This window comes from Cucumis melo, chromosome 11, assembly GCF_025177605.1.
Source record: "Cucumis melo cultivar AY chromosome 11, USDA_Cmelo_AY_1.0, whole genome shotgun sequence".
Classification (NCBI taxonomy): domain Eukaryota; kingdom Viridiplantae; phylum Streptophyta; class Magnoliopsida; order Cucurbitales; family Cucurbitaceae; genus Cucumis; species Cucumis melo.
This window is the reverse complement of record NC_066867.1, coordinates 11,256,425-11,276,141: the sequence shown is the minus strand read 5'-3', so window position 1 is coordinate 11,276,141 and position 19,717 is coordinate 11,256,425. Positions and strand designations below refer to the sequence as shown.

The 19,717-nt window shown below is 33.1% G+C and overlaps 2 protein-coding genes and 1 long non-coding RNA gene across 4 annotated transcripts; 2 read left to right on the top strand and 1 right to left on the bottom strand.

The window, feature by feature from the left end:
- Nucleotides 1–6: 6 nt before the first annotated feature.
- On the top strand, nt 7–2,443 carry LOC103495983 (uncharacterized). The gene is made up of 3 exons (XM_008457690.3): nt 7–327; nt 850–1,856; nt 2,125–2,443. The coding sequence occupies exons 1-3, from the start codon at nt 7–9 to the stop codon at nt 2,282–2,284; spliced, it is 1,488 nt and encodes a 495-aa protein (XP_008455912.2). The 3' UTR covers nt 2,285–2,443.
- On the bottom strand, nt 2,411–7,313 carry LOC103495985 (cellulose synthase-like protein H1). Its single transcript, XM_008457691.3, has 9 exons — nt 6,991–7,313; nt 6,549–6,870; nt 6,311–6,439; nt 5,771–5,887; nt 5,449–5,661; nt 5,181–5,292; nt 4,679–4,857; nt 3,370–3,720; nt 2,411–3,278 (listed from the first exon to the last, which is right to left on the bottom strand). The coding sequence occupies exons 1-9, from the start codon at nt 7,257–7,259 to the stop codon at nt 2,730–2,732; spliced, it is 2,241 nt and encodes a 746-aa protein (XP_008455913.2). The 5' UTR covers nt 7,260–7,313; the 3' UTR covers nt 2,411–2,729.
- A 7,171-nt stretch (nt 7,314–14,484) lies between these two features.
- LOC127151671 (uncharacterized) lies at nt 14,485–17,149 on the top strand. Of its 2 annotated transcripts, XR_007824738.1 has the most exons (5): nt 14,485–14,676; nt 15,156–15,251; nt 15,385–15,828; nt 15,952–16,059; nt 16,853–17,149. It is a non-coding gene; the product is annotated as an uncharacterized LOC127151671 (long non-coding RNA). The 2 variants fall into 2 exon arrangements; XR_007824739.1 differs by having other exon boundaries at nt 15,952–17,149.
- The last annotated feature ends 2,568 nt before the right edge of the window (nt 17,150–19,717 follow it).

Here is a 19,717-nt window from a genome sequence, read left to right as displayed (position 1 = left end):
AAATCAATGGCGTACGAAATCCCTCGCGATCTGATCAAACAACTTCAGATCTCTCTTCGAAATGAGGCCAAAATCTCCTCCTACGACCCTCACCATCCTTCACTTCCAAATCTTCCATCTTTCAATCAAACAATTGCCGAGCTTGATCCCTCTCCCCCTTATCTCCGCTGCAAACACTGTAAAGGAAGATTGCTTCGGGACTTGAAGTCCTTTATTTGCGTTTTCTGCGGCAGGGAACAGTACTCTGATGTCCCTCCCAACCCCATTAATTTCAAGAATACCATTGCTTGTCGTTGGCTTCTCCAATCCTTGGACTTGGATGGATCGGTAGGCTCTTCTATTTTCTTAGGTTTTATTTTTCTTTTATTTTTTTGCTAAGATTTGTGTAGGTATGGGGAAACGTTAAACATCACTTTCCGGTTTCCTACGTTGGTCTAACGTAGGCGCGTGTGTTTGAAATGAGCTACTTGTTTGTCTCACTTAGGCAGATTATTGTGAAGATTTTGTTGCTGATTCTAGAATACAGTATTGGTTCTTATAGCCTAAAGGGTCGATGGAGTTTTTGTTTCTAGTTGCGGAGAAAATCTTTTACAATTTTTAACTGGGACTTGTAATCTTAATTCTAATGTTCATGGCTGTGGCATTCGGGGAGCTTGTCTGTGAATTAAAAAATGTATCTGAAATGGGTAGTTTTTGAAATTCGGCTTATTGGATTCATATTCCTTGTGGCAGTTGAGAGCCCGGAAAGTATTTTCTGCATTTGGGTCCATAGGATTAGATAATCGATTGATGTTGTTGCACGCCTGGGATTACTTTAATCCTTTGAAATGTATTTTGTATTCTTTCCAGGAGATGGTGGGACCGATTGATTTGAAGGAATCAAACCGGGGAAAATCACCAGAGCAATTTCCCCTGACGGATCTTTTAGATTTAGAGATTAGATGGCCTGAATCTGACAAGAATGGGATCATAGACGAGACTCCGGCTCCAAGTAAAAGTACTTTGAATTTGGCTGGAGTTGATCTTGGCTACTACTTCACTGAGGAAAAAAATGACACTACTTCAAAAGCATCTGATGTGCTACCACCACCCAGTAAACAAACCGTGGAGGATAATGCTGATCTCAGTTTGTTTGATAAGTTTCCATCTTCCGAGTCGGCAACAAGGACTACTAAACATGAGAGTGATGATTCCTTTTCTGGTTGGGAGGCAAGCTTTCAGACTGCTAGTTCTGCAACTTCGCTTGATAATTCTAAATCAATTGATCCGTTTGTTGTTTCTGGGGTCAATGTATCTTCTTCCGAAATGACGTTTGGGGACCAAAACAAGTCCAGAAGTGGAGAAACAGAAGATACTAAAGATCCTTCCTCATCAACGACCAATGACTGGTTTCAACAACAAGATGATTTATGGAGTAGTTCTAATCACAAAACGGTTCACATGCCAGATCAGGTTGAGCAAACTGGAATTTTGATTGATGGCAGAGCTACTGAAACTGCTAATTATTCTTCATCAGCAACCGTTGATTGGTTTCAAGATGATCAGTGGCAAGGAGGAAGCCAAAAGAAACCTGATGATAAAAGTGTTTTTAAAGATGACGATTCAGCTGATGCTTGGGATAATTTTACTAGTTCAACTGGTGTGCAAGGCCCTTCTGATAATTCTAGGAAAGACATTGTGAAAGACGTGCCAAAGGTGGATGAGATATCAGAAGTAGATTTCTTCAGCACAACCACCACAAAGGATAGTGATTTTAGAGACTCTTCTCAACCAATTTCATTTGCAGAAGCATTCCCCAATCCAAATGGTACATCCGTAGAAAAAGCAATATGGCCGGATGCTTCTGATTTAACCAGGTATGTACAGACTAATCAAATAATTTTGTAAAGCAATCAGTTAGATTCCAAAAATACAACATTGGTTCAGTTGAAACCCATGGCTTGGAGGTTCCCTTTTTTCGTTCTTCCTTTGATGCCCACTAATATTGACTGGTCTTCAAGGCTGTTTTAGTTTAGACTCTTCATCAACCATCACTTCGTTCTCAAACTTTATTTATATGTTATTCTTATGCTTTATGGAAACCAACAGATATTTTTCCTTACATTTACATTTTTCATGTTGTAGGATGGGTGAAGAGAATGGAAAAAGTAGAGAAAATTCCGATGCTGCGCAGCATCAGGCTGCATCAGGGGGTTCAAGTACAGATGATGCACAGATGATAATGGAGAAGATGCACGATCTATCTTTTATGCTCGAAAGCAATCTTTCAATCCCCCCAAAGTGATGCATCTTTAGTTCTTCTAAAGAAGCATTTTGCCACTGATCTTTTCTTGCATTTTTCTTTCCCTCTTTCCTTTTATATCTGAAGCAGCTTAGTGTTAGTTTAGTTATTACGGATTGCATTCTCTGATTTTATAAAATGGCCATATGCCGTTGAAATCCATTGCATACATAACTAACATACTGCACTTTCGAATGACTGACATACTGTTTTGAAACTTACACACTATTGCACCAAAAATTGAGGTACTAGATGACGATATTACTGACTGACCAAAGCTGAAACTGTTACACAAATAGAGGGTTCGCAGGTGACTCTTCAAATAGTATATAGGGGATTTCAATATTCGTCATAAAAGTGTATCGACCCCTCCACAAAGATGATTGTAAGCATAAAACTATCCTAGCTTGAATACAAAACCTAAGTAACTGACTGAATGTTATTTATTTCACTTTGTTGTCTCTTGACACAAGTACACAAACAATAATGCCAAAACACTGGATTTGAACAAGGTTGGCCATGGAAGCCCATAGTTACCCTTTGCAAACATCCCCTTCAAAAATGACCAGAAGGACAAAATCGTCCACAGACAGCACATCACCTCCGCCACTCCAAATTCTCGAATGCTTGGCTGCGTTTGCAAGAAGCCAATCGAAAGTGCTGTCAGTTGAATCATCAAAACGGTTGTGACTGGCACAAACATTGGGGACTCATCAAATGTGAACCGACCCAAATCTCCATCACCACTCTTTATGTCATCGCTAGAAGAAGATGACTCCTTTTTTGTTATTTCAAACACAGTCTCTGATATTCCAAAAATCTTGAGGATGACAGCCACAATTCCAAGCAAGGAACTGGACATTTTCTGAATCTTCTCCATTCTCAGGTTATTCCACCAGGCTTTTACAGATTGGCCCGTCTCGAAGTAGTCTAACAACATTCGAAGCTTGAGAAGGACGAAAAGGAGAAGAGGTACGCATATTACTGGTTCTTGTACCTGCATTTAGAAGCCCTTAGCTTAGCTGTTTAAGAAGTTGAATATCTGTGATTATTTAGATTATGTAGGTAGGGATTGTATTCTATCTTACCTTGGGCAAAAAATGAGAGTTGGAAATTAGACAAAATGCTGGTAGAGTGGCGTAACATATCTCCCAAATAGCACCAAAGCCCATCAGATACGCCCACATATACACGAGACGTTGCCTAAACTGGAGCTTATCAGAGAGAGCAGTGAGAATGGGGGAGTTTTTGCTGATTAGAATTTCAAGTAGTCCTGTTATTGCTCTCTTGTGATGGTTTAACGGAACTGGGCCTCCTGAGGGAGCACATCCAAGGAATGCTGGTGGAGTTGGTGTTATGTATGCAGATTTCCATCCCATTTTATGGATCTCCATCCCAGTCAGCACATCCTCCACTATAGATCCATATTTCCAACCCACCTAAAGGTTTCATCGCCAATTTTGAGTTAGCTTAACTACGTATAATTATTCAAACATTTGACTTTGTAGTCGAGTATATAATACTTAACCAATTGAGCTAGAAAACATTTTAGTACTACTATAGTAACTACTAGTTTTATTTGTCATTTCATACATCATTATATGGTATATTCATTTATTTCGTGAACTCCATGCTATTCTTAATTGTTACTATTGTGACAAGTAATGAGCGAAAATAGTATATAAAAGTTGTTTTCGCTATTATACTCTTATTAGAAAAATTTTCTATTGAGCCATAGTTAGATTGTAATACCCATGATGCAAATATTTTTTTTTTAAATACTTGAAATTTAGGAGACAAATTTGAGAGAAACGGGAAAGAATCCCTAAAAATCTCATAGGTCATTGTTCCTTTGCTTCGAGTTTTTCAACTAGATTTGTGTAGCATCCTATGAGGTAGGTCACAAAGATTTAGAGGTAGGATAATATAAAGGTTGGGATTTTCATGGATGACTCGATACCAGAGACAAAAGCAAAATGACCCAATCCTAAAAAACAATTGAAAACGAACCTGTCGGTTATGTCATAAAGCCATCCCAACACTACTCTAAATGCATTATCAGGTTAGGGATGTTTCACCTATCATGAATAGTCAGAGTCCTCATAGAATTTTCATTTTAAATATTGTGTTGGGACTCCAATTATTTCCCTATAGGAGGGATATTTCTAACACAGCAGTGTGATGCAACGAATTGTTGTTGTCAAATACACTTCAAAATACGTATAAAAAATGCTTGCGAGTGAATTTTGATAGGACAGAAATAACCTTAAAAAATTTTAAAATCACTTTTAGAAATCATCTTTATCTCGAGAAACGTGGACCGTATTTATCACTTCGATTGGATAATTCATCCTTACCAAAAGCAATAAAAACAAAAAGTATTATTTAAAATCAAACCTCAGATCCCCAAGCGTTATTGTGTTCATAATTAGCAGTAGCAACTTCATAGGTTGATTTGATTGAGTTGGATAGGCAATTGGAATGATCTGCAAAGCTTCTTAAACTTCGAATGGCTGATCTTACAAACTCTTTTGAATTTCCAAATCTCTTATATAACTTTTCTTCATCATATTTCTCTGCAAAAAGTTTTGAAATGAATTGTGTAAACACAACAATAAATACTACACTATATATATTTCTTTATTTTAATTTTGATCCAAAGCAAACTGAATTGCAGCTTTTACTTTCGTAACTATTTTGTTTTTCAAATTTATATTTGTTTCTAATCCTTATTCGGTAAAATTATTCTGTCTTCCTTATAAAATATTAAAGTTAAATTTTAAAAACTATTTCCCGATTTTTGCAAATATTTTTAAGAAGCAGATTAGAACATTATAAGAAGAAAACAAGATAATTGTAAAACCAAACATTTCTTTCATGGTAATAAAGTTTTGATTACCATTCATGTTAGCTTCCGTTGGTGATCGACCATATAAGACTTTTCGTCTATGGATACATCCTGTTCCCATATACATAGGCCCTTGAATTCCTGTCTGTCCGTAAATCAGGATCTGTCAACAAAAATAAAAAACATATTTTAAAAGTAGATAAACTTAATTGTGACCCGTTAAAATATTTTTTTAAAAAAACTAGCTTAAATCTTAAAATACAAATTAGAAAAAAAAATATTTAAAAACATTTGTTTATATAAAGAACAAAAGATTCACCTGCATGATGACGATCCATTGGTTTCCAAAGGGATCGTCTTTGAGTCCATTGTAAAAGATTTGAGGAAATTGAATAAATGCATACTCTTTATCGATAGTTGGATCTAGGAAGAGACACATTGCTTGTAAAAGAATATCGGGATTATTAACGAACATATCACAATCTAGATTCAACATATAAGGAGCATTCGTCATTACTCCAGAAACCCTGGTCTACACAGAAAATTAAATAATAATAATCATTAATTAATTTGAGAGTAAGCATGGACATCATAGAAAGGATTTAGGATATATAAGAAGAAGTTGAGAAAAACATTATTACCAAAACATTCATGGCACCAGCTTTGTAATGGTGTGGAATTTGGGGGTTTTTCCCTCTAGATACATAAATTAAAGTAGGCAATTCATCCCTAACCCCTTCCTTATTCTCCCATATCACCTGCCAATGAATTACCAAATTCAAATTGTAATATCCTTCATTTTTCATATCTATATACATACGGTGTTACAATTGATACATTATTATAAAACTCAACATGCCTACAGTAAGATTAATTTTTGTTCTAACATATAACATGTTTATCTATACAAATATTTCAAATGATGACAATTTAATGACACATATACCATAGTTTTCTCAGAAGAGGTTTAGGCAATTCTATATATAATATAAACTCACACATTTAAAATAAATTATTTTGTGAATCTCTTCTTTCTCTTATTTTTGTTTTCTACTTGGGTTGTAAGTTTTTTCAAATTAAAAACAACCATTTCTTAAAAACAAATCCAGCCCAATTCCCCAAGTCACACAAGTTGGATTATTTGGAATTTTCTTTTAAAAGAATGGTAATATAAACATTACCTTGATGATAGGAGAATGATTATTTGGCTTAGCGTTAGAGAAATCCGCTAACTCGCCCGTAAGCTCACCACCACATGTTATAGTTTTGGCAGCTTCCTCAATCTTTTGTCGTAGCTCTTCGTACCCATCCTTAATATAATAATATGTATATATTATTGCACACAAACGTCACACACACATATATATATATATATATATTAACAAAGAAAAGAAATAAAATGATATAATAGTTAGTTACCTTGATTTTGGTCCAGTCATGGTGAAACTGGGTTGATTCATTAGAAGAGAAATGGGTAGAGAAATATCTAAAAGGAGCTCTAACTTGGACCTTATATTTATTGCAAAATGGTAACCAAATTTTTGCAAAATTAAGAGCTTCACAAAGGGAATAAAATGTGAGTGGTGAACATGCGTCGTCGGACACGTAACAAGCTACTTTACTCGCCGGATATTCCATCGCTAACACCGATAGCACCGTGTTTATCGTTATTATCGGCGGTTCTAGCACCGGGTCCGCCGTTGTCACGAATATGTCCACCGGAGGAACCTCCTCCTCCACTCTGTTTTTGTTTTTCCATAATCATATATTATTAACCAACATTTAATTAAATATATAAAATGAAACTATTTTCAGAAATTGAATGAATTTCATCAGCTGGAAATTATAAGTCCTTACTTACCGTTTGAGAAGGCGTTGTGGATAAGTTTGGTAATGAGAAGGTGTCCAATTGAGATTGAGAGTGAGAAGCCAACTGAAAGTGAACCAAAGCTCGGAGAGAAAGGCAAGGGCAAAGAGGCAGCTGAATCCATGGCTGCTCAATAGGGAAAGACGATATCCCAACAATGAAATGAGAAGAAAGAAAATGGTAATGTCAATAAATCTTTTCAAACCATTTTCAATTCTAACTCTTTTGTACAAAGGAAGAGTGTTAGATTTGGGCACTTCCATTTGGAAAGAAACAATGAAAGAAAACAACAAAGCCCAAAATCGTGTATTGCCTTGAATCCCATGGTTTTCTTTCTCTCCTCTATTTATAATGCTCTATAAATCTTTAAAAATAATAATAAAACATTTTTTTTTTTTAAGAAAAATATTGTTATTTAAATCAAATTATATTAGTATGTGTATTGTATTTTAATTTGTTATATACCACATTACAAGAAAAAAAGAAAAGAAAAGAAGAATAAATTTGTACACCTAATATATAGTTAAGATATATAGGTCCACCACCATTCAAAAGTAGGTTATAGGAGTTTGAGTAGTCCGCCATTAAAAAGTAGATTAGTAGTTTAAAGGAATTATTGTTACTATAAAATAAACATCAACTTTTATATATATATATATATATATATATATATATATATATATATATATATATATATATATATATATATATATATATATATATATAGTGAGAGAGAGGGTTTTAATAAAATAAAAAAATATATGAAACTGGTTATTTTTTAAATATTTCAGGTTTGTCCTTCGTTTTCCATTTTCTTTCTTATGCAATTTTTTTCTTTTCTTTTTCATCCTCTTTTTTTCTTGTTCCGTAATATTTTATCAAATATAAAACATCTATATTTTATTCTTTTTTCAAGTGCCAAATATAAAATCATGAAAAAAATCCTTTGAATATTGGGTGCAAAACAGTTTGGTTAGCCACTAAACGATTTTGTACAAACAAATCTTGAAAAAAAGAACGTTTACATTTGGCTATTCAAATTTAAACGATTTTGTACCAAATCAAATTTAAACGATTTTGTACCAAATAACCTTGAAAAAATCGTTTAAATTTCGCTACTTAAATTTAAACAATAAACGATCGTATTTCAAATCTAAACGACTAAATGTAAAAGACTATTTATCAAAATTGTTTGAAGAAAAATCTAGATTTTCAGGTTGCAGCATTCAGATGGTCGACCTTTGAGTTTCAGGTACTATTTAATATATATGTTGTTTTTTTAATAGAATTTGCACTATCTATAATTTATTAATTGTTTATTTCACAAATTAGATGGAGCGGTGTTTAAGCTGCATCTGAACAGTCAGAGAACATGTTGCTCATATATCGATGGACATTTGATCGGCTGAGTCGGTCTCAGGTTAAAACATGTGATATAGAAGCTTATATACAAGCTCTAATCTACGATCTGTGGTTCACAATATGTTATTCACAATATGTGATCTACGCGCTCTGTGGTTCTATCACATATTTGCCCTAAAGCTTCTATATCGTATTCCACGGAGAAAGTTTGTACTTCGTCAACAAAATCATACTGAAAGATTGCAAGTAATACAAACCAAATTATTGTTTTATTTTGATTAAATGTATAAAACAAAGCATATTAAATCCTTACCATGCAATGATAGAAAGCTCCCTCTTGGGTGATAAAGCTTCTGGTAATCGACCTATACCAAACAAAATAGTTCTCTGATACCGTCGGTTCGCTTGTAGTAGGTGCTTCAACCCGAAAATCATATCGCGAATTCCACACTCCGATATGTTCCGCATGAATCCGACGCCAATCTTGATCATGTTTACCCCTTAAATCTATTTGATGCAACCTCTGATCTGTGTAGCTAATCGCTGGTGGCGTTTGCAACATATTAAACTGTCGCAATACGCGATCTGGTTGATGTTTCTCGACCAGATGGAAACAAATCAATGGACCCACGTAAGTCCAAACCGCTTGACCACTCTGACATCTAACAGGAAGCGATGCCATAATGTCGGGCGTGTATGGTGTCCAATTAATCTATTCAAAAAACAAACGTCAGTAGTCAACAAAAAATAAAATTATAGAACATTTGGTTAATATTTAACCTGAGACCGACTCAGCCGATCAAATGTCCATCGATATATGAGCAACATGTTCCCTGACTGTTCAGATGCAGCTTGAACACCGCTCCATCTAATTTGTGAAATAAACAATTAATAAATTATAGATAGTGCAAATTCTATTAAAAAAATAACATATATATTAAATAGTACCTGAAACTCAAAGGTCGACCATCTGAATGCTGCAACGTTCTCTGTGGAGCTATAATGGAGAATCTGTCGTATGCCCATACTTGTAGCAACATCAATGGGCCAGCGATCTCTAAGGACTGTGCATTACTCGCTCGACAGAGTTCCCTATATAACCATGCGAGAGTCGCAGCGCCCCACGCATACGTACTGTCCTGGTCAAAATCAAATAAGAATTGAAGAAACATACAGTGGACCAAGGTGTTTGACTTATCAGCGAAAAGAAAGCCCCCAATCAACTGCATGATGTAGGCACGAGCATATCTCTGAACGCTCACAATATCAGCATCTGGTGGCAATTCTTCGAACTGTTCTGCCAACCACGGAAGACTCAGTCGCTGACCTTTCATGTCAGGCGGTACGACTCCCAAGTAATCATTGCAGATAAGCATCCAATTATACCTTAATGATCCTGTTAGAGGCTCCCCATCCACTGGCAACCCCAACTGTACTGCAACATCCTGCAGGGTGATCGTGCACTCCCCACATGGCATATGAAATGTGTGGGTCTCTGGTCTCCAACGCTCGACCAATGCAGTAATTAAATGCCAATCTAACTGCATGAACCCAACCTGGGAAACCCCGAGGAATCCAGCAGCCTCTAAGTAGGGTGCAATACGCTGGTCGAAGGGGATGGTGCGCTGAGACGCTGCCTCTCTCCTCCGACAACTCAACACGACGGTGGAGGAGGTATCCTATATGCTCTGTGATCTATGGGTCGCCTGTAGATATAGATGGCTATCATCAACTGAACCAGGATCCATTCTGCAAATAATATAAAAAATAATGTCATTAATTACACGAAGAAGAAAAGCAAGACCATTATGTAATTGCAGTAAAACAAAAGTATACATTAAACCCTAATTTACATTTATTATGAAAGTATACCCAAATGTATATATAAAAATACAGAAGTAGTTCATTAAAGCTTTCTGAAATTACATAGAAGCATTTACATCAAACAATTGCATCATCAAACAATTACATCATAAAATCCTATAATACATCCTAAAATTAGTGTCTTGAAGAAGAAGATGCACGTTGAGGACAGGTACGTCTGTTGTGTCCTTCGACTTTACAGATAGTGCATCTGAGTGATTGACCAGACTCTTTCCAATCCATTTCATTATGGATCCTTGTTGTTCTCGGTCGACCGGGTCCTTTAAGTAAGTCTGCATTTGGGCGAACTTCGGTGAATGACAACTCAGGCCAATAATCTGGGTGTTGGATTGGATGGAATCGACCGGTATAATTATTATTATTATTATTATTATTATTATTATTATTATTATTATTATTATTATTATCATTATCATTATTATCATTATCATTATCATTATTATTATTATTATATATTATTATTATTATTTATTTTTATTATTTTTATTATATATTTATTATTATTATTATTATTATATATTATTATTACTATTACCGTAATAATAATAATAATTATTATTATAATTATATATATTATTATTATGATTATTATTATACATTATTATTATTATTATTATTATTATTATTATTATTATTATTATTATTATTATTATTATTTATATTATTATTATTATTGAAAAGTATTATTATTATTAGTATATATTATTATTATTACTACAACTACTGTAATTATTATTATTATTATTATTATTATTATTATTATTATTATTCTAATTATTGTTGTTATTATTATTATTAATATATTACTATTATTATTATTATAACAACATAAAAACAACATAATAATAAATATTTAATATATAACAAACTAAAAACAATACATAAGTATTTCCCGCTAGCCGACAAACTGGCAGTCAACCTGACTGTCGACTGCCACGTGTCAGGAAAACGTGTACGTCGTATACGACTCCAGTCAGAAGTCGTGTACCGCGTTCACGACTCCAGTCATTTGTCGTGGCCTCCGTTCACGACGCCGACTCAAATCGTGTACGCGACCCACGATTTTGGTGAAGTCGTGTACCGGGTACACGACTTCACTACCCTATTTTTGACATTTCTTTTCGATTGGCCCTATTTTTTATAATAGTTTTATAAACTACATTATTTAAAAAAAAAATTCTATTTTGCCCCATCACCCTATTTTTGCAATTTCTTTTCACCTCACCCTATTTTTGTCAATAATTTCAAAAAAAACCATATTTCTTAAAATAACCCTCAGATTTTGAGGGGAAACAAATAAGAAAAGGAGACTGTTGATTTGAAAATTCCAAGAACATGTGTGCTTTGATTTGATACCCAAGAAAGAAACAGCAAATTCAAATATGTATAATATTGAATTCCACAGAAGTTCTCACCTTTTCATTTTGTTGGGGGCCATCCCATCCCATCCCATGTTATTAATATTCTTTCTTATTGCTTGCTTTCCAAGAGAAGTGTTTGATTTTGCTTTCAATGTAAAATATCTCTGTATTTTCTTTTCTTTTCTTTTTTTTTTAATAATTATTTTTACAACTTAGGCTTCAATTCTTACTTTTTAATGCAATATGCAGTGAAAATATTCTACCTCTAGTTTTAGTGGGAATATGTTTTTCAACTATCTATTTCTGTTCAACTAAATTTCACTATTTTTACTTTAAAATTAACATTATTTTAATCTACATGTTTCAGCCCACATTTCATTTCTTTTTTTATTTTAATATATTAAGTTCATTTTTCTCATAATTTTATTTTTTTGAAGTAAAAAAAAAAAAAATTGATTCTCAGCCGAATTAAATTTTTTTTTTAAAAAAATATTTAAAAAGTTGGGCGGACAAGAAGAATAGCAAAATAAAATGTTTACTTTGAGTAAATGAAATTTTCTTATTTAAATTGATAAAATAGCAAAATCAGAAAATATGAAAAATTAATTGCTGGAACAATGTCTTAAATGCCCCCACCTAACTGAAAAAATTGAATCCTAAATACAATTATTCAAGAAACTACAATTACCCTATAATTAAAATCAAACTCTCAACACATCATTAACACATCAAAATCAAAATTCCATCAGTTGCAGAAATTATTGGGAGCTTCCATCCAGTTCGTCTCCTTCAAACCTTTTAAAGTTTTCATACTTGGATTTTCTTCTTGTCGGCTCCTCTGACCGGGGACCTTGGGATTTTCATCTTGCTTGCAGCTAAACCCGTGAAAGTTGACTAAACCCGAATCCAATAGACGTTGAAACGTTAGAACCCATCACAAACTCGACCAACGTTGGACGTCGTCAAATGCTGCTAAAAAGAGCTCGTTGCCGCTGACGTTGAAACTCCAACGTCTTCCTATGATGGCTAAACCAACCTCTGACGGCTCCAAAACCATGGTTAGACCAGCCATTAAACACATTGCGAAGCTATTGAAACAAATGCCGGAGCTATCGTAAATAGTGCAAAACCGTCATCTTCTGTTCGCCTCGCAACCCACGAACCTCTAACGTTTTCCTCTCTATTGACCAATGTCTCTCTTCTTGTTGGAACGTTGGAAACCGTCACACCACACTCTTCTCTATCAATCTTTTTTGCTAGAAAAACTCTCTCTACTGTGTTTTTCAACTTGCGGCTGCCCCCTCTTCCTATTTTTTATATTTCTTTTTTTTTTCTATAATTTAATTTAAAAGACATAAATAAGAAGATTCAATTAATTGCAAAAACGACATTGAGGCATATTATTTAAGAAATTGTAATAATTATCAATATTATTAATAAATTGTTTAAACTATAACAAACCCCAAAATCGTGTAGATATATTTGCATCATTTTAGGAATAATATATAAAATTTGAATTCAAAATAACAATTGTGTATTATGTATTATTTATAAAATTATTATTAAATTCCCAAAATTTGGGGATGAAAATGTTGTAAATGAAGTTTGTTATTTTAGCATTATTTTAGGGATGATAATCTAACTCAAATTTAATTCAAACTAACTATTTAAAATTAAAAATAAGATTAAAAATTGAGATTAAAACTAACTATTTTAGGGTGAGATATATATTTCTAAACTTAAAATATTAATAAATATCAAATATGTATTATTTATTATTTATGACTATTTTTTGATAAATAGTTTGAAGAATAAAAAATGCGAAATAGTTGAATTTATATTTGTGTTATTTTTGGGATACGAGGTAAAATTTGAATTCAAATTGACGATTTTAGGGGATGATATAAATTGTATATTCAAATTGTTATTAAAATTTTGTAATATGTATTATTTAATAATTTTTTGATAAATAATATGAAATATAAAAATTTGTGAATTAATTGATTTAAATCCTAATAATCAGGGGATGTTGAAACTAAAGTCATATATTTAGGGGATGTTGGTGAAATCTTCTGCAGCAAGAGAATATTTTTTGATTTAGTTAAGATTTACCAAAACTGAATGTGTTTACAAATACACTGTATTCGTATTTGTATGCGAGGAATTGCCCTTTGTAAGGGGTATACTCAGGCAAAAAAATTGAAAAACAATATCCAGCGGGCGGTTTTGCCATAAATCAAATTATTTTTTGGATTTGCTATTATTCTATTTGCAATCCAATATTTTGCTATTTTGACGGTTAATTTTGACGGAAATAGCAAATTGAAACTAACGACATATATTTAGAGATTGTTGGACCAATATAATATTTTTTGATTTAGTTAAGAATTATCACAAATGAGTGTGTTTACAAATACGTTGAATTCATGATATGTGATATTTTGTTTGATTTTTTGACCTCAACAAATACATTGTATTTGTATATGGACAATTGTCATCCGTGGATGGATAAATTCGAGCCAAAAAAAAATGAAAAAATTATTATGGCAGTTAGTTTTGCCATAAATCAAAATAATTTAACAGTTTGCTATTTTTCTTTTTTCTATCCATAAATTTGTTATTTCCACGGTTTTCCCTAAAATTTTTTACCTTGCCTTATTTTTTGTGAGAAAAGTTCAAATATATCAAGGGCTTTTAATTAATATAGTCTAAAGATAGGTGTCTATTTACAAGTTGGACCCAACATTGCAATATTTTTCACAAAAGTTCTAATAGACTACAAAATTACACAAATGTTAAAGTCCAAATCTCAAAACTAGCCATATTTAATATTAATATTAGTAAAATAAAAAAAATAAAATAAAATAAGGAAACTCAACTGACGTGCATAAAGAAAAGGGGATATCTATTCCACTTTCAAATTTGACTGAAAAAGTTTTCCTTTTGAAGCAACTTCTGAAGTTCTTCCCAAATCGATCGGCAACTGTGTTTCATTTTATGTGTAAGAAATCTAGGGTTTTCCCAAAAGAGGACGCTTAGAAAGGAAAAGCTTCAGTCGTCGAATACAGTTTCGGTAAGTCATGTTTGATCGTTATATGAAATACTTGTTAGGGTATATTATATATATTACATAACATTTATTCTGAAACTGATTTTGAAAATTTTCCCAAACTTCAATTAGTGTATGCAGAAAATAGGGTTTCGACCCAAGAGGACGAGTTGAAATTTCATATTTAGGCAGTGGAATACTATTTCGATAAGAAATGTATGATTGTTGTTCACTAAACTTGTTTGGGTATATTATGTATATTAGAGAATATTTTATATGAAACTATAATCGACATTTATTTCAAACTTTTTTTTTTTTAATTTTTGAAGAAAAAAAAAATATGCATTGAATGAACTAGAGAACTAACTTTTGCTGTGAAATCAACGTGCAATATTTCACATATGTGTCCTGGTATATTTTTTATTTCATTAGTGTCATGTTAGTGCTATACGAGCTTTGAACATTATATTATTTTGATTATATTCATGTATTCTTGATTGTAGATATGGTTCGTAGAAGCGAAAGAGTACTTTGGTTGAAGTTCTAGGTCAAGAAAGTCGAACAAAGATAAACCTATTTTAATAATCAATGATGCAGAGGTGAGTATATCTAGTTGAATGATAAATATTTATGAAATATATAGGATGTTATATGCTTCATTTATACTTGAGAATCATATATACTGTGTATTATATGAACTTCTTTGATATACTAATGGTATATAACGTGTAGGATGAACTCGTTAGAAAGGAAGAGTATTACTGCTCATATTTTGAAGAGACATGTGATGACTGCCCCATGACTACCCTTCTCTGGTTGCGATGTTTCCAGGAAATGAAGTTTATAACCAAACAGGACCACATGGAACATAAATAGTGATTTACGAAGAAAAACCACTATGAGAAATGGGCCTTTTAATAGCCTAAGAGGATAATCTATTTTAGTTAGGGCTATTGAAAAATAAAAAGAAAAAAAAACATGGAATAATTAAAAAACAATTGTCGCCAAATTTACCTCCCAAACCTCTATTTTTCTTTTGCACTACGATAATCGACCGTCGCCTTTGCGATACCCACACACCAGTCGTCTCCTTTGCGATACCCACACCGACTGTCTTTTGCTCAAGCTCTATCGCCATGCACGACCAACGTCCATCCAACTTATTGAGTGAACGAGGTATTCATGGGTTCTCTCGATTGACTCGAGGGGTTGATCAATGGTTGAATCTTGTAGTTCATTTTCAATAGCGCTTTAGTTTGTGCTTTTAACGATCTGTTTTTCTGTTGGATTATGTTTCAGCTACCCAATTCTTGTCAAGAGGCATTCCTTTCATCTTCAATTTGTGGATTGTGAGGCATCTTACAGAAGATGATTATATGGGTTATCTCCATTTGTTGGGATTTTGATGTGTGTTTCTTTCATTGAGTTCTTGCCGTCTCTCCTTTTCTTTTTTGTCCATTTGAAATTACTTTATTTCAGAAATTTGGACTAGAAGCTTTATTTGTTTGTTTGCTTTGAAACTCTAATACTAGCTTCAACGATGAGTTGTCTTTTATATTCTATTCACATCCTGTTAAGGAGCGGATTGAAAAATGGCTTAAAGAAAGTGGAAAAGTTGCTGCCTTATTGAAAGAAAAAGAAGATTTGACATTTTTTAACCAAAGAGGTTGGGCAATAAGAAAATGCCTAGAGAGAGATTTCAGGTTTAGAGAATGCAGTTGAGAAGTTGGAGTTACCTTTAGAATCCAGTTAGGTTAGCCTTAAAGCTCTCACTATTCAATCGGAGAAATACCAGTTCTTCGCTCTACTTCCTCGCCAACCAATAAAAGGTTATGAAAGCGGTCGAGATATTTCTAATTTGCACTTTCTTAGAATATTAATTAATAATGAGGCTCTAAATAGTAAGTGAAAGTCCTCGAAAAGTTCTCCATTTTGATATTTTTCATGCAATGCAATTAACATTGAAGAATTAAATCTTGATGTTTTTTATGACCATGTAAGTCAGAACCTGAGGAAGATAATTGTGAAGTGAAGACACTACTAAAACAAAAAAGAAAAAGTAGATTTATCAATTATTGTGTAACGCCGTAAAGTTTCTTATTGGAAGACTCCTCACCCCACCCCCCAATGAAGTGTTTGTAATTTCGAACTATTGTCTAAATTTTGTGGCTTATTTGATAAATGTTTTTTGAAAATGCAGGTTTGTGCAGTACAATTTCATCTCTTTGTAACATGTGTTATGTTTCTTAGCCGAGAGGGATTTTGACGAGCATGTATGTGAGCAGAGTTAAGGTGCTTTCTCATAATTTCTAGTGATGTATTACGCACTCCCCAAACCACTGTATTTATGTCACACCCCGCCCCAACTATAGCTCAATGCTTGAATATCTTATATTTGTATTTGTATTTGTATTTGTGTTTTAGACTTAGAGTTGTGTTGTGTTATGTATGTCTATATCTTATTCTATGCGATGAAGCATAGTCATTGCATGCTAAATGCTCTTTATGTCTCGTGTTCTCGCATAGCTACTAAGTCCTCGCTGGGTATAAATTTTTCTACTGCTTGTCCAAGTATAAGCGAAACAATATGTTTTTTAGGTAATCTAGGGTGAACACAGGAAATTGATATCAAAACTTAGCTCTAAGGCTTACTCTTTATTCAGGCGGTATACATTACTATCTATACGGTATGACAAAGTGTAAGCTTAAATTATATCTACTATCTACACTACAGAAGCTGTAAAGGGAGAATAAGGATGGAGGTGAGATGGAATGTAAGCTAACTTGTGCAAGAAACAGTAGGTTTAGGAAAACAATAGGTTTGTCCAAGTATAAGCGAAACAATATGTTTCCTAGGTGATTAAACAATATGGAAGCGAGAGGGAAGTGCGAACTAACTTGTGCAAGAAAGAGTGAAGGAAAGTCTTCATGTTATTAGGCGATTAAGCCATGCGACAACCTTGATGTAATAGAGACCAGTTAACTAGCTTATAATTAAGGCGAGCACCTCTTAGTGCCTTAAACGCCATACTTGCTCGCCTCTCAGATTGCAAATGATAAAGCTTGGTTAAATAAGATCTATCTATAAGGGTTTACTTACAGGACTTATAGTACTTATCTTTTAATAGTGACAACCTCTCGGCGCCAAATACCCACACTTGTTCGCCTTTCAAGACACAAATTATGGAAGTTATCTCGTCAAGGTGAAGTTTGTCTCCAAACTCCTCCTTGCACGTGTTAGTCATGTCCTTGCTACTTACTCTCTCAAGTAGTTGTCAATATACATTGGCCAAGTGATGACTATAGCTCAACTAACACGATAACCTTTATAAGCTAAGCTTCGTATTAAGAACTTATCATAAGACCAAACTACAGATAACATATTAATAGATAAACAATAAAGAAATAATGGATGATAAAGTATAAACATGCAATGTATTGAAGAATTTAGGCCTTAGGCCACGGTACAATATGAACATATACATTACACAGAAATATACAAATAGAAAGTATAGGGAATGACTTTACAAGTTAAGGGGAAAGAAAGATGGGCTCTTCTCTACTCTGTTTTAAGCTTTCACCTACAAACTGATTGGAGTAGAAGAAGAATAACTTTTACAGACGGCAGAAAGGTTACTCCTTTCCAACCCTCTCTAGGGTTTGCTCATTCAAGTCAAACACTTTACATGGTAGGGATGAAGTCCTTTTATAAGCAACTTTCAGCAGGAAACTTCTATTCTTTTGAACATATCAGCGCCAATTGTAGCTTTGTCAGGTCACATCTGAAGGAATGGAATTCCTAAAGCGAAAGCTTATGAACGCCCGTGCGAGTGAAATTCAATTTATGAAACCAATAAATTCAAAGAAAAATAATAAACATGCTTTTCATGGAAAAAGTGAAAATAAACTGACCTTTGTAGAACCAATTCAATTCTTCTTCCAAGCTTGGCACCACAAAATCTTCCTCGTTATTCTCCAAGTAAAGAATCACAGAGAGTTGTGGGCTTCTGTAATTTTGGTGAGGGAAGAAGCTTTTGAGAGAATTTTCTTTTGTTGGGATACAGAGAGATCGTAAGATTGTTTTCGCTGTTCAAAAAAAACCTTTCTTTTTATTTTCTTTTAAAACAAATCTCAACAATGGAGGGGGAAGTTATCAAATAACTTCCCCATCCTTCCCACGTAGAATAACTCCCAAGGGAGTTATTCTATTCTATTTAAATATATTAATATATATATATATATATATATTAATTAAATTAAATAAAATCAATATAAATTTAATTAATATATATTATATCTCATATAACATAAAATTAATATAAATTTAATTACAAATATATTATATCTCATATAATATAAACTTTATATTATATCATATATAATATAACCAATGATTTAGATCTCTCATATAATCTATAGTTCTAATATGAATCGAATTCAATTTTAACCTATAGTTTATTTATGAATCTCATTCATATTATTATTATTATTTGAATCATATTCAAATATTAACTTCTCTCATAAAAAACTTTACATTATAATGTATCAAATAAATTATATTAATTGTATCATATACAATTTATTCCCTTTAATCAATTTGAACAATTCAAATTAAACCAAAATAAATTTGATTCTCATTTATCCTTATTGAGCTAACAAGGGGACCTTATGGACCTACAGATTGAAGCTCTAATGAAATGAGATTAATTAATTAAACTCTTTAATTAAATTTAATCTCTATTCATTAACTATTAGTCATTCCACTAAAGACTAATAGTTGCACTCTTCTAACTGTAGATATATTTTTGTGTCCATTAGATATAACCAATCAACAGTGCAATGACCCTTCACAAATTGCTCGTAAGTACAGCTAGGCCAAAAATTACCGTTTTGCCCCTGTAGTTACATCTAACTCCTTAAGTACCATTGATTCCTCTAATGAACAATAATTATAGTCCTACTATAACTGAACTCCTCTCAGGCCAAGAGAGGGTGTGGCGCCACATTGTTCAAGCCCTGAAATCAACCCTTAAGAGAGCAAATTCTCTACTTACTCCATCTATAG